This window comes from Micropterus salmoides, unplaced genomic scaffold (genome assembly GCF_014851395.1).
Source record: "Micropterus salmoides isolate LMB-PRFRI ecotype aquatic unplaced genomic scaffold, ASM1485139v1 Ms_hic_scaffold_15, whole genome shotgun sequence".
Taxonomy (NCBI): domain Eukaryota; kingdom Metazoa; phylum Chordata; class Actinopteri; order Centrarchiformes; family Centrarchidae; genus Micropterus; species Micropterus salmoides.
The window spans coordinates 10,262,304-10,277,115 of record NW_024040596.1 but is presented as its reverse complement, the minus strand read 5'-3'; the positions used below and the strand labels follow the sequence as shown (position 1 = coordinate 10,277,115).

General features: G+C 40.1%; 1 protein-coding gene across 1 annotated transcript; it reads right to left on the bottom strand.

The window, feature by feature from the left end:
* Positions 1–2,930: 2,930 nt before the first annotated feature.
* vgll3 (vestigial-like family member 3) lies at positions 2,931–5,916 on the bottom strand. The gene is made up of 4 exons (XM_038720412.1): positions 5,495–5,916; positions 4,363–4,708; positions 3,635–4,168; positions 2,931–3,525 (listed from the first exon to the last, which is right to left on the bottom strand). The coding sequence occupies exons 1-4, from the start codon at positions 5,597–5,599 to the stop codon at positions 3,485–3,487; spliced, it is 1,026 nt and encodes a 341-aa protein (XP_038576340.1). The 5' UTR covers positions 5,600–5,916; the 3' UTR covers positions 2,931–3,484.
* Between the last annotated feature and the right edge of the window lie 8,896 nt (positions 5,917–14,812).

Sequence of the window (14,812 nt, the reverse complement as noted above, 5' to 3'; positions counted from 1 at the left end):
TCTTCTTATCTGGATTCTTTTGTGCATGGAAACATGGTTCTGTGTGTGTGCACGTGTGTGTGTGGGCTTGTAACTAGATTTTTCTGGCGTATGTAAGTGCAAGAGATAAAAAAAACATATCCATTTGGAAATATATTGTGTTTATACCAACATATATAAATTTCATCATGAAATAGCTTGAATCTTTGTTACTGATATATTATCAGTTATTGATATAGAGTTGCTAGATACACACTTACGATGATACTGTATGACAGTGTCATCAATTATTGCTTTGAAGATCTTAAATATCAGCACAAAGCATTGGCTATTTAAAATTTAATTAAAAGCAAATGCTACACATGCAACATTTCCTAAATCTCTGACTGCCCCATTTTTTTTGTTATAACTGACAAATTAAATCCCTTTCATATAGCTTTCAGCTCTGTTTTGCTGTATGTTGGTGTTCTTCCTGCAGTGGAAGTGCCTGTGGTGATTCTCCAAGGCTGCCAGTGGGATGCCTTTTAGCATATAAGTGCACTACATGCTGATGCAGAGGCTACATGCTAATGCTAATTAGGAGCTCTGGAGAAGAGGTGAGAGGACATACATCTAAAATACTCTCCATCTTTTTCTATTTTTCTTTTGCCTAGTATTTTTTTACTCTCTCGCACTGGGAATATCAGAGACCTGATGAGTTGCAGTAAACACTATGATAGAGAGTTTAACAGAGAATTTCATACAGCTATTATTAACAATCATAAAAAAGTGTTTGCTGACACATTTTAGGAATTAATAAAATCCACTTATATGTAATTTGCAGCCTATTATTTTATTGCTGAAATGAACCCAAACAGGCATGAACATGAACATGGCAGTATGTTCACACATCAGCAACTTCAGAAAACATGAGCTGTACACCCACAACTGGACGATTGTTTCGGAAAGGCTACATGCTTGGTAGCATTGTTGCATTCTGTGTGACATTCCCATGCAAAAGTAAATAAAAAGAATACACACAACCCATGTCAATTATTTTTTTGATTACTCTGATTATTCTAAGATATAATAATCATGTGATTTCAGTCGCTAAGGTGTTGATAAGTGTAATTGTGTATAAACGTGGTCCAGATAAATACTCCTGACGTCTAACATTTTAATGGCATAACAAATATTTATAAACAACTACTAATTCTTTTTATGCTTCTGTGTCAGACATTGTTCATACAACTCACATTCATGTTGGCACTTACGTATTTAGTAGTCGACTGAATGCCTTATAGTAGCCTATTCATCTGAATGACATTTTCTTTTAAATATAATAAACAGAAGCCACTTCTTCTTATAATATGTTCTGTCGATAATTTAACAAATTTCATCAATTCTGAGTGTTGAATTAACCTTTTACAGTCAGGGTTTTCCACTTCAGTACATCGTAATTTGTTGATGCTTTGGATGGAACTGCAGCTGCTGAGGTCCAGATTTGAAGTCCTGCTGTTTAGAGGAGATGGAGAATGAGAGACGTGGGAGAGAAGGCTGGAATGTTAGTGGACTGCTACTGCTGATCATACCACCTGGTCAGACCACTCACTGCACACACACACACACACACACACACACACACACACACACACACACACACACACCAGGCCAATGCTTGTGCAAGCTCAGCCAGCTGTTGATTATGTCAGGGTGGGTACAAATAATGCTGGTCCTGGCACTGGACCGAGCCTGAAATATGTATTTAAAGCAGCAACTTTTTTTTCAAGATTCATGCTGATGAACTAGTGAACACATCTTCTTCGGAAAGCCGATCATTCCTGACCTTCATTCAGACACTGATATCCAGGCTGTCTCTGTGTGTGTTTTTTATTTAATTTTATGCATGAGATCTTGATTAAATCATATATCAGAATAAAACCAAATCAAAACGGACATTAACTGTAGTTCTTGAAATCTCCCTTTTTGCCTGTGTCTTTAAACATCTTAGTGGTCTGCTACTCTCTGACAAACTTCCTGTCCAGACAGGAAATGCATTCTTTGGTGTGTGTTTGTCAGTCTGGGACCGTGTGTGTTTTTACGTGTGTGTTTGTGTGACAGACATGTCATGGTATCTTACAATAACTGTCTGTGGAATGCAACCCACTTCCCTTGATACCACAACTCAGCCGCTGTCTGGTCCATAATGTACAACATGTTGTTTAGCATGGCTTGTACCGAAACAGTCATTGAGTACTGCAAAAAGCAATTATCTCTGTATTCTTATTTGAGCAACAGCCTAACCCTAAACCCTAAACCCTAACCCAGGTAAGGTGGGTTAGTGTTTATGAAGATACAATGTTTGAAACTGGGACAAATCCACACCTTCGCTGGTGATAACAATGACCTCCTCACAGTTTAACAAATGGCTGATTCTGCTGTTATTAACATCCTGGTTTGGTCATCAATATCACAGGGTTTGATGGCTCATAGTAACTTCTGTCAGTATGCTCTCACACTGTGTAAGCTTAGATGGGACAATGGTAGACAATCTAGACAATATTCCACCATTTTGATTGAGTTACAGAGTGACAAAGGTCCTATGGTTATATGTAGTGTATGTGGATAATTCTTACATTAAAAGAATGGCAAAAACACTACACATCAATATGGTTTGGTGTCTTACAAAAGGAAACTTACTTTTTCTGATTTTACAAGAGAAGAAGCATCCATTATTTAATGGGGTGTAATGGGAAAGTTATGTGTGTTGAGTTGCCAAGTAAATGTATGCCTCATGGGAGCAGGGACTTGTATAAATATGCTATCAGTATTAAACATATTCTTACTCAAATTTCAAGTGATGTGCTCAAAAACCCTCTGGAAAATAGAGGATGTAGTTTAAGGTGAATATTTTGCTTGAATCTACATATTTTTAGTAAACTTATGTCTGGAAAAGAACCTTCATTTGCAAATAGAGTTCAACATTTTATTACTTAAACATACAGTGCCAATATATACACTACATAATCCCCAAAGGCAAAATAGTAAAGTAGCATTCAGGCAAACAATTACTGAAGATGGCATCCAGCAAACAACAACTTAGCATGGGAAAACTGAACACAAAGAAAACTTTTACAGTCATCAACAAACATTTACTGTACAAAACAAGATGTGGATCAAAAATCAAGCTCTTGAAACAGAACCACTTGGTCTCACATTGCATGAAAAAGAAATGGTGATTTGTGCCAACAGAGAAGAAGAGACCTTCCATACTTAAAGCTAGTAGTCTGTGCTTATAGTTCATCAAGGGCCTTGACCTGCAGCCAAAGCATTTCATTTAAGTCCAAAGCCTGAGTTCAACTCTGTGGTAAGTTGGTGGACAGTGCAGGACTCAAAGTCAAAGCTACAGTAAGCCATCTACATGGTACATTACAGTGCTGGTGTTGCAGCCATAGGCTACATTGATAGAGCCAAATAGGTCCTTTTTGGTGTGAATTGATATTCCTTTTCATTCTTAGTACATCAGTTAGAACCAAACTGACGTCTTTGCTTTGGTCTGATCAAGAGCTGCAGGAGAAAAAGAAACAAGGTAAAGTTACTATTATGCTTGTATCACTGACTGCACCAGTTAGCATTATGTGAGTATACTGTGTAGAATTTGTTTTGTAGTTTGTACCTGAGTCATACGCCTCAAGGGATCCATGGAGGGCCGAGGGGGTCCATGTGACAGATGTAGCCGTGACGGGGCTGCTGGGGTCCATCTCCGTCTTTACCCCCTCGCTGTGTGGGGAACTCCCTGTGCTGGTGGTCGGCTGGTTCCTAATACCAGGCAGCAGCAGAGGATTAAACCTGGGATCCAGTGCTGGGCTGTGGGTCGGGTATGAGTGTAGCATGGGGTGGTGGTGCCGGGTGTGGATGTGGGGGTGAGGGTGAGGATGGTAGACGTTGTGGACATTGGGGTAGCCACTTGGGCTCTGCGGGTTCAGGCTGTAGGTCCAGCTATCAGGGAGGGCAGCCGGAGGCGGGAGGCTAGCCTGGGACAGCATGTGGTCGGCCCATAGAGCTCCGTCAGGGTGGTTGAAAGAAACAGGGCTGGCAGAGAAGTCTGGGTGGACTGAGACAGAGACTGATGGGAGGCAAGAACTGGCTTGGGATGGATAGGTGCTGTTCCACACTGAGCTGCTCTGACTCTCAGAGTGAGAAACACCATCTAGAACAAACACAACACAGATTGTTTACACAACAACAATTTCACTGTTTATCAGCTTTATTAATTAGCTAAGTATACGAATCATTAGCTATGAAGTTTATCTTAATAATTAATAAAGATTTACCAAAGCAAATCAAAGAGTTGAATCTAATATAATTTAACCAGAGTATTTTGTTCTTTGTGGCCCCCCTCACCTTTCCATAAGGCAGCAGTCGGCTGAGTCGCTCTGATCGGTTTGGTCTCACTGGTGAAGCTGCTGGTCTGGCTGAGAGCCCGGGAGAAGTGCTCATCTACCACATCACCGATGTCGCCTTGGAAGTAGGTGAACAAAACACACCGGGAGCTCAAGTACTCTGCCTCTGCTGGTTGAGTAGCATCCTTCAGCTCTGAATCAGATGCGGATCTACGGCTCGATTCGGTTCCTGGTGCTGCAGGGCCCTGCCGGAGACCCTGATCCCTGGAAAGCATCCCTCTTCCTCCGCCTTGTTGCTGCTGCTGCTCCATACTCTCCTGCATCTTACTGTAAACACTCAGCTTCCTCTGGAGGAAGAGACAGAGTAAGATTAACTAACCAGGGATACACTACATCTGAATAGAACAGCAAAAAATTACATCATTCAATTTCTATTTGTTAACTTTATAATAAAGAACCTAATCCTATTACACATGTTGGTGGTGGTAATAGCCTACTTGTCAAAATACCAATAAAATCACAAAGAAACAATTTCTATGTACGAAGTACTCATAGCGGTATTTTTTTTATCAGCTTGGGAGTTGTGTGAAAATTAGTTTCTTTTTTCCCATACTGCATTCCAGCTGTTTGTAAAGCTCAATGTGCCTCATGCACATTCCTGAGTGACTGACCGGCTGTCATTACATCACCATTTGACCGCAGGATTAATAGTTCCATGTCATTACGCCTGACCTGTGGTGAATACCCAGCCTAAGACTGGAATTTGTTCATTCAAAACTGAAATTGAAGTTAAGAGGTGTGTGTGTGATGCATAAAGAAAGTTTGAAGTGGTTTCCTGAACAGATGTCAGGCAATGTAGAAAAACTTTTTGAGTCACAGGATAGTGATTATTTTTATGAAAAGCCTACAAAATATAATTACAGTTACTACTACTCACATTCTTAAATGTTATGTAGTTTGTTAGTATCATTGCTTTTAAAGTTACGTATGCTATTTAAGTTTTGGACGCTTCACATTTCGTCCCAGCTCTTAAGAAAATGTCCTCTACTCAAATGAAAAAAGATAAATCTCCACGTAAAGCTACTTTGTATCACTCGCTAGTTGTTTAAAAAGCTGTACGATGAATGTCTCACCTGTTGTTGCTGGTGGTGGTGGTTGTAGTACGTCGCCTTGTACGCAGCTGCAGGGAGGTAGTGCGCTCCATAGCTTTGGTGGTACATCACATCCAGGCAACTCATAGTGACAGACCAGAGCGGTTAACAACAGGAGAAAGTCAGAGGAGAGAAACGCGCACAACGACTCTCCACTCCTGGGACTTCAGACTTGCTGTATCCTCCGAGCCATCGGTGCCTCCATATATGCCCAAACCCATACAATAGCCATGTCGTGCAGTTTGCATACAGACAATGCGCCTCCCGCTGTGCGCTCCACCAGCACCACCCGGGGCCACAAAATGGATCAAAACGGTATGAGACAAACACACTGTATCCTAAAAAAGACAAAAAAAAAAAAAAAAAGTCCTCTTCTCTGACAACTTTTCAGACTGCTTCTGATTGGGTGAGTATTCCTTTGCCTCCTGCTCTCTCTTTCTGTTTTGGACGGGAGTTATATTTAGAGAGGGCTGGGGCCATTTATTCACGCCCACCGGGGAAGGGCCTGCACGGAGCAGGGGACTGTTGCAAGGCACTAATACAGCCGTGAGTCTAAGGTTCTTTTCCCACCGTAGGCACTCAGGCACTCATTCATCAAAGTTTAAAGTACTCTTAAGCTATTGCGGTCATATTAAAATCTCATAGTTAGAGACCCCTGACGTCAGGACTGCCTGTCAGAGCTTAGGGCGGTGGCCAGGATTGTTATACTCATGCTATATATAGCCTATATATATGTTTACTCAGAACTTCTCAGTTATATTATCTGTAGATTTTGTATCCCATGATAAAGGCCTATTTGCTGTTTCAAAACTCTCTCCACATTTCCAGAAACAAAATGATTCCTTTGTTATTTCTTGGCCTAAAAACATACCTTTGCATCAAAACATACAAGAATATACCACAAGCATTTAATTGTAATCCCCAATGAGAAAGCCAGGTGCATTTTAGTCTGTCAAACTCACCTTTAAAAGAACTGCATTTTTTCAAGATTAAGGATAAGGATGGCAGTACAGTAAAAATTAACAAATGCTAAACAAATCCTTTCCTTTGTATTGGAAAGTAATTTTTGGATGTGTGTGCAATTGTTGACCTATAGTTTCCTGCCTCGATGTTTTGGATTTCTAACATGTTTAAATTAAAATAAACGTTGCTCATTACTGACATATTTGTTCTTAGGATTTTTTGGTGGGGTATTTTCAACTTCATAGGATAGGAGACAGTATGGAGGCAAACAAGAAAGGAGGTGGGAGAAAGGGTATGACACGCAACAGAGGTCTCAAGTTTGCACCGTGTTGGAGTTGCAGTAGCATTCAGCTGCCAGGCCAACTTGATTACTGCAGTGCACATACTGGTGCTGTCCTTTATCAGTTTTCCCTCTTTGAATGAAGCTCTCTGATTTGAATGACGCTCCACTGAGTTGAGCTGTTTGCTGCCACCTGTTGGTGAGGCCTACGACATGACATTGGTCATCAGTTTGACCCCTAAGCTGCCACACATCAATACTATCTGTAGTAGAAGCAAATGACTCCGAATGGGAGATGTTGTTCATTAAAGTGAATATATTACACAAGTTGACAAAACAATAAAGGACCATTTGTTAAAGGTGAAGTCTCAATTGCACAAAAAGCAACATGGGCAGGCATATTGAATGTATTTATCAGTTGTTATAGTTGTAATAATGTGTCCATCACTTGCTCTTATTTTTAAACCCTAAAGGATGATTCTGTGATGGCACAAATTCCAGATTTGTTGCTATTATAGTAAGTTTGGATACAGTACACGTTGAGATCTTCAAATTTAAATTCAAATTCAAATTAGCTTTATTGGCATAAATGTGTAACAAATATATTGCCAAAGCATCATAAAAACTACATAAGAACAATCAACCCCATACATTTCATTAAACAAGTAATTAGAGCGTAAAGTAAAGTTGAGATCTTTGAATTCTTTATTACAGCATCAAATCATATTTTCCATCTCTTAAATCTAGTAAATGGTCTGTACTTGTATAGCACCCTTCTAGTCTTTCCGACCACTACTACACTACATCAAATTTATACACTGATGGCAGAGGCTAAGGTGAAACAGAAGTGAACACATTCATTTACATTCACACAGCAATTTGGGGTTCAGTATCTTGCCTGAGGACACTTCGACGTGCAGATTCGGAGATTCGGAGCAGGGGATCAAACCACCCACCTTCTGATGAGTGGATGACTGCTCGAGCCCTAGAGCCAATACTTATTTTAAGTTTCTTTCAGTCCATTTGAGTCATAATTGTGAAGTAAATAAATAACCGTGACTCTGTTATTATGAGGTCATTCAATAAGGCAGGTTATTCATAGTCATGTGTCATTCCCAGGGTACTTTGACCATAGCTACAGTTCTACTTAAAGTACAGGGCAGAGTGGACACATGACAATATTGGGTAATTTTCCTGCAGCAGAGAAGAGGAACTAATCAGTAAGGTATTCAGGTATAATAAAAATCTTAGGCCTCATACTCCTTGTGGCATGATTGCCCTCCTCTCAATGCTGGTCCCTGTTTAAACTCACTGACTGCTAATCATGAACCTTTGATTCTGATCTTTTTTTTATTAAATTCTTAATGTAAAGCTTATGTTTTAACCTTATAAAAATCACACCTGGGTTTCCATGTTTTTGAGGAATGAATGAAATGATTTAAGAGAAGTTAATTCCTTGTAATATTCCATTGTAATATTATTTAGACCCAATTATTTAGACCTAACAATTAAAACTCTCCTTTTACATGTAGAAACCTCAAGCAGAACCTAGACTCAGGGTGCCATGTTCCCGATGAGGATCCAGAGCTTTGGTCCAAACTGAAATATCTCCAAAACGTTTGGATTGCAGTCCCCACAGGGTATATCCTACTGACGTTGGTGTTCCCCTGACTTTTCCTCCAGCAGCATCATCAGGTCAAAATACTAGTTTGCTGAATACTTGGGTTTATGACCAAATATACCTATGACATTTGTGTTTAGTGCTAATATGTTAGAATGCTAGCATGCTAAACTAAAATGGCAGTATACCAGGTAAACATCAGCACTTAGCTAAAAGCACCGCAGTGCCTATGGACAGCCTCACTGCTAGCGTGGCTGAAGACACTTCTGTCCTAGCTTTTTCCACAGCAATCTGGTTTAGCAACACATTCAAACAAAACAAGCAAGGAGATTTCAAAGTGCACCTTATAGGACTCTTGAGTATCTTCGTAGGAATAGTATTGGTTCCCGTGTTTACCTTTCTTCCCTGTTCAATGCATAGACCAAGGCGCGGTGTCTTAATTGCAAACCTTATTTCCATCCATCGTCAACCGCTTATCCTCCATACAGGGCCACACATAGACAAACAACCACAATTTACCTAGCCTGCATGTCTTTGGACGGTGGGAAGAAGCCGGAGCACCTGGAGAGAACCCACACGGACGCAGGGAGAACATGCAACTCCACAAAGGAAGGCTGGGGCAACCAGGGTTTGAACACACAACCTTCTTGCTGTGAAGCGACAGTGCTAAGCACTGCACCACCGTGTTGCCCTGACCCTTATTTCATCTGCAGCTTAACCAGTACCACTAAACATGCAGCTCACTGTAATGTTTATTAGGTACCTTAAAACTTCAATTAAGGGCTTTTATTTGCTCACCCTGTCTATATTTGGAACAGGCGTTTAATTCCTTTCCCACAAAACTCTTGCTCAACAAAGGTGGGAAAGAGGCTACTATCACATTGTTTAGTTGAACCACAATGAATATTACTTCTTAATTTCTTAATAAAAATTAGGCGATTATATTACATATTAATTAGGAAACATTAATTTGATCTAGCTCAGAGAGAGCGCATCTAGGCCAACCTCATGCACAGAGAGAGAGAGAGCAGAGAGAGAGCCCCAAATCAAAATACTGGTGGCCTAGCCTAGAAAGGATGAAATCTGAAGGTTACCACAGTTATTTCAACTTGGATTCAATTTTATGATTAATAATTTTGATTCTTTTGATTGGTGGAACCTTATAAATAATCAAGGAATGAACACATATTTGAACTTTATGACCCCTTCAAAAGCAGGGCGTCACCACTTCTTTTTTTCCTTTTTCTTGTTTACCTTATCATGCAAATCTGAAAGAATTATACTTTGGTGCTCATGGTTCCTGTAAAATGAACTAAACGATTGAATTGTGGAGAATCTATTTGATATAACAATGTGTAGCATGTGCATCTTTACAAGTTATAAGGTAAAGGTCTGCATTTAACCCATCCATCAAGGGAGCAGTGGACAGCCACTGTAAAGTGCCTGGGGACCAATTCCAGATCTGAGCTAGCACTGACTGGAGTACCTACCTAACATGTTTTTGATGGTGGGGGAAACTGGAACACCCGGAAGACACCCCCGCAGACTCGGGGAGAACATGCAAACTGCACACAGAAAGGCCGATCTAAACAGCTTAGCAGCTTAGGTCAGTCCGGTGGTCTTTAAGAGGTTTTACACATTACTAGCCATTTGTCAAAACGTGTAGCCACACTTGGAGTCTAATTGGGACCTTTCTTTTATTTTAAGTATTACGGTAATAAGGACAAAAAGTTCTATGAAATGAAATACTTCATTTTGCAATGTGTAAGAGCTCTTTGAATGGAGACCTGTGTTTTGGCTTATTTGTCAAAATGTGTTCCCACACCAGGCCATAAAAATGGGTATGTGGCTATGCGGCTTGGGACTCGGCTAGTAATTGAAGTTTTACAGTAATACACATAACTATGTTTTCAGTTGTGTATAAAGACCTTACAAAATGAACCGAAGGAGCCATTTCTGTCTACATACTTTTTTACTCTTACATGGACGCCGTCATGTTTGTGCAGTAACAGACGAACTACAGAGCTCTTAACATCACTACGTTGAATATGTACGAAAAACAAACATAAATATAAGTAGTAGTAGTAGTAGTCAGGTGGTTTATCAGAGGTAGGAGAAATTTGGACAAATGGAGGACCATACTTATTATTTAGCACAAGATCCGACAGAGCTGGCCACCGTAGTTTCTCTTACTGTTTGCAAAGGGAGGGGTGAGCAGTGACGGATGGTGCATTAAGTGGTGCCAGAATAATCAACCTTTAATCTCCACAGCATTTTTTGTTGTTTTTATGAACAAATAAACGTTTTTATAAATGAACCCATTGATACGAGACTCTAAGCTATTTACACAAAATGAAGGACTAATTAAAGGACAAAAGCTTGTTTAATGATTTGATCCTTTTAAAAAAGTGGTTAGCACTGTCACCTCACAGCAAGAAGGTCGTGGGTTCAAACCCTGGTTGACCCAGCCTTTCTGTGTGGAGTTTGAATGTTCTCCCTGTGTCTGCATGGGTTCTCTCCAGGTGCTCCAGCTTCCTCCCACCATCCAAAGACATGCAGGCTAGGTTAATTGGTGTCTCTGAAATTTTGCAAGTGGTTGTGTGTCTATGTGTGGCCCTGCAATGGACTGGTGACCTGACCAGGGTGTACCCTGCATTTTGCCCAAAGTCAGCTGGGATTGCCTCCAGCCCCCCTGCAACCCTGTACACAGGATAAGTGGTTGACGATGGATGGATGGACATTAAAGGCAAAGTGGCAAAACTGTTTAGTTATTTATAGAATTGCTTTAGTGTTTGCATCAAAGATGTATTGTCTCTCACTTAAACTTTTTTTCATGTGTCTCTTCTCATTCTTAGCTTTCATCAGTGTGCATTTCCCCCACTGTGGGATTTGGTAAAAGGTAAATGTTCAGGAAAGACAACAGGAAGATTTATAATTTAAATCCTGGATCCGCCCTGCATGCTGGTTGCCAGGTGCCAGGTCTGATGAGACCTCAGAAACTATGGCAAGTGAGTAACAAGCCTCATCATTTTTACTCATGTTTCATTCACTTTAATCTCACAAAGGGAGTGTGAATTATGCATTCACAAGCTGATGGTGTGATTAGACATCGTGGAAGTGGGGCAGCATTCTGAAAAGAACTTACACAGGAGTTGCAAAAACATTTGGAGTGGGCTCATTTCAGAAAAACTCAGCTGTGCCTACCAAAAAAACAATTCAATTGATATTGTCAAAATCTCTTCAGATAATGAGGGTGGAAAGCTGAATCAGCAGGAAGAGTGTATTTTGTGCTCCTTTTCAACTTCTTTGAATTGTAGTACCTTATATGCGAGTACTCATTGTGTCATCCAGAATTAATGAAATGGTATTTAAAGAGCAGCCAATGTGTCATGTGCCAATCATATCTATCATAACAAAGTTGGAAAACAGTGACTGGGGTAGATTTTAATAAACAGTCAGTATCAGCCCCATAAATCATTCAAATAATTCTGCGACTTGCATGTCTTCACCTGACAGATCGCTCATTGTGACAAACACCGGCAGACAAAGAGACTGATTTCAAAACCGTGCAGAGATAGAAGACTTAGTCCGCATCTCCATCTAGTGTTCTCATAGAGAAAACCTCATCCCTCGCTGCATGCGCTTGCTTTGGAAGTAGGGCAGTGGAACACACAGAGTGATGCCTAGAGACAGTGCAGGAAGTATCAAACGCACAGATTTAGAGAGGTGCCACTGATACACATACATGCACACACTCATGCAATCATGCACACTTGATAGTGCATATTACAACAGACAGTGACACACACACAAGTGTCTCTGACACAGACACCGGACCTCAGGGGTTTTCCACCAAACATCTGGAGCAGCCTGTGCCTCTACTCCTCTGCTCCTTAATGAGGCACAGAGATGATTATTAGTGGATGTTTCGGGGGGGGGGGAGAAGGGAAGGGACAGAAATTAAAGTGGAGTTGGAGAATTGTTTGCTTTTCCTGCTGTTATTACCCCTCAAAGAACGAGGGGGCTCCTCCAGTGCTTTAGATCTAAAGAAATTTCACTTCCACTACTTTAGATCACAGACACATTTCAGAGGAGCATTCTTCTCTGAGAGGGAGGCGGTTTTGGGGATACATCCCAAGAAACAGGTCACAAGTGTTGTGTCCCAGATCTTGGTCTCAGAGGTAAAAGAAAAAAATCAAAGAAAGTTCACCCTTCCTAGTTTGGAGACACTGACAATTAAAAACAATTTTGCCTTCCATAAAGTCCACACTTTTTTGTCAAAGTATTATTCAACAAAAAAATGGAGTATGTTGCCAAATTAAAGATCTATCCTTTGCAACCTTACACCGCACCCTTGATGAGGCAGGTGTGAGATAGAGCTGAGTGCTGTTGATGATGATGTCTCGCATTAGGCAGACTGCAGCATCATGAATTTTGTAGTGCGGTTGTTATCGTTCTTTGGCCCTGGAGAGAGTCTGTAGAAACACACACCTGCCTCAGCTGACTCTCTGGACGACCTGAAGATGATGATGACAATGATGATGACAGAGATGATGCATAAGGCAAAACAAATGAACACTGCACATGCAGGTTTTCTCATATAAATTGGGCTACTCGAAGGCCATTGACTATATAGCATTATATATACATATATATATTATATGTATAAACTATATATATAGTGAAATATAAATGTATAGTGTGGAAAATCCAAGAAAACAACATTTACAGTATTTTATGGTTTGATGACAAAGATGACACCTTTTAACATGTGGATGAACATTTATTTTTTTGGGTACCACTGCTCATTTCCTATGTCATTGTAATGAAATCTGTGACGTTAAGTCAAGGAAAATGTATTTAAAAAGCCAGTATCTGACCAATTAAATAACTGACATTCTTCCATTATTTCACACATGCTATCTGTGTGTGTCTCTCTGTACATTCAGTGGATAATTTTATGCAGTTTAGTGTAGTATGTGTGAGAAGTGGGGGTGGAGTGCAAACATTAAAGTCTAATTAAAGAATCATTAGTGCATCTTCAAGTGCGTGGTGATGCAATATGACTGGATATTCATATTTCATATTCGGAAAAACCCTTACTATGTATAACATTGTTTCCTCTAATTTAAAACAGGAAAACGGATCTTGATATATAATTCAGTTTAAGTGAGACACAGAACAACACGGTGGTAGTATCAGTGTGTTTTGTAATGAGCAAAAGACAGTCATTTGTAAGTTAATGGAAAAGGAATTTCTGTGTTAAGCCAAAGGGAAAAAAAACTGTTACAAGGGTTTTTCTGTCAAACAAAAGTGCCACGCTTTCGCCTTTTCATTATCTCAGTGATCTCACACATTCAGTTTTAATTGTTCTAGCCATTATTGCACATTTTATAAATGGAAATGAGAGTTTTAATTGCAAAGACTAGACAAAGAGGAGCACTTCCTTCACAGCGTGCGTGCTTGTGTGTCTGCGCCCATGCTGTCTGTCTGTTAACAAAGTGTCCAGCGGATATTGGGTTCCCTCAGAGTCACCATGCTGACCTTGCTTAAAAAGCAGATGATTACTTATAGTCCACCCAGTTTTAGCTCATATTCTGCGTGTATAAAGATAAAGCAAACTGCCCAGGCTGTCCAGCAGAAGTTAATGAGATGATGAAGACTCAAAGACAGGGTCACGTCGATGGAGGGGAATCTACTTCATTTATGTGTCCCCCTCGGAGGGTTAAACTGGGAGGAATTTTCATTTTAAGCAAAAGCTGGACATGGATTTAAATGTTCAATTAGAAAATCTGCAGCAAATTGGAAATATATACTGTTTATGCACAACATTTGAGTCATACTTTGGATATGTGTGAAATTAAGTATACGGGTTCTTTTCCATACGATTTTGCTCTATTACTTTTGGAGCAAAATATTGATGTCTGGTTTAAACAATGACATGGGGAAGAATGTTGAATAGGTTCATATTATCTGTGACTGTAAGAAAATGCTCTCCAGCACGAATGAAAACACAAAGGAATAAATGGAAACACGGGAAGCTTCTTTTGCTATGCAGACACCTTTGAGTGAAAATGCGCCAGAATGGCCAGTTGCAGCCTTTTTGGGGCCCTGGGTAAGATTTTGCTTTGGGGGCCCCTCCTCCACATCTTGGTGATTCAAGCTTTGTTCTATCTTTACAAAACTATTGATATCAGTCCTATACAATGGTCATTATTATGCTCATTTTCAGGTTTAAAATCTTATTTAGGGGTTGTACCAGAACAGATTTACATGGTTTAATTTTCAAAAAACACCATATTTTTGTCATACTGCACATTGATGCAGCTCCTCTTTTCACCCTGTGTTGAACGCTTCGTTTTAGCTACGGAGTGATACATCTTGTCTCTACATGATCTTTGTTGGGAGTTGTACATGCGCAGTTCCTAGTTAAGGA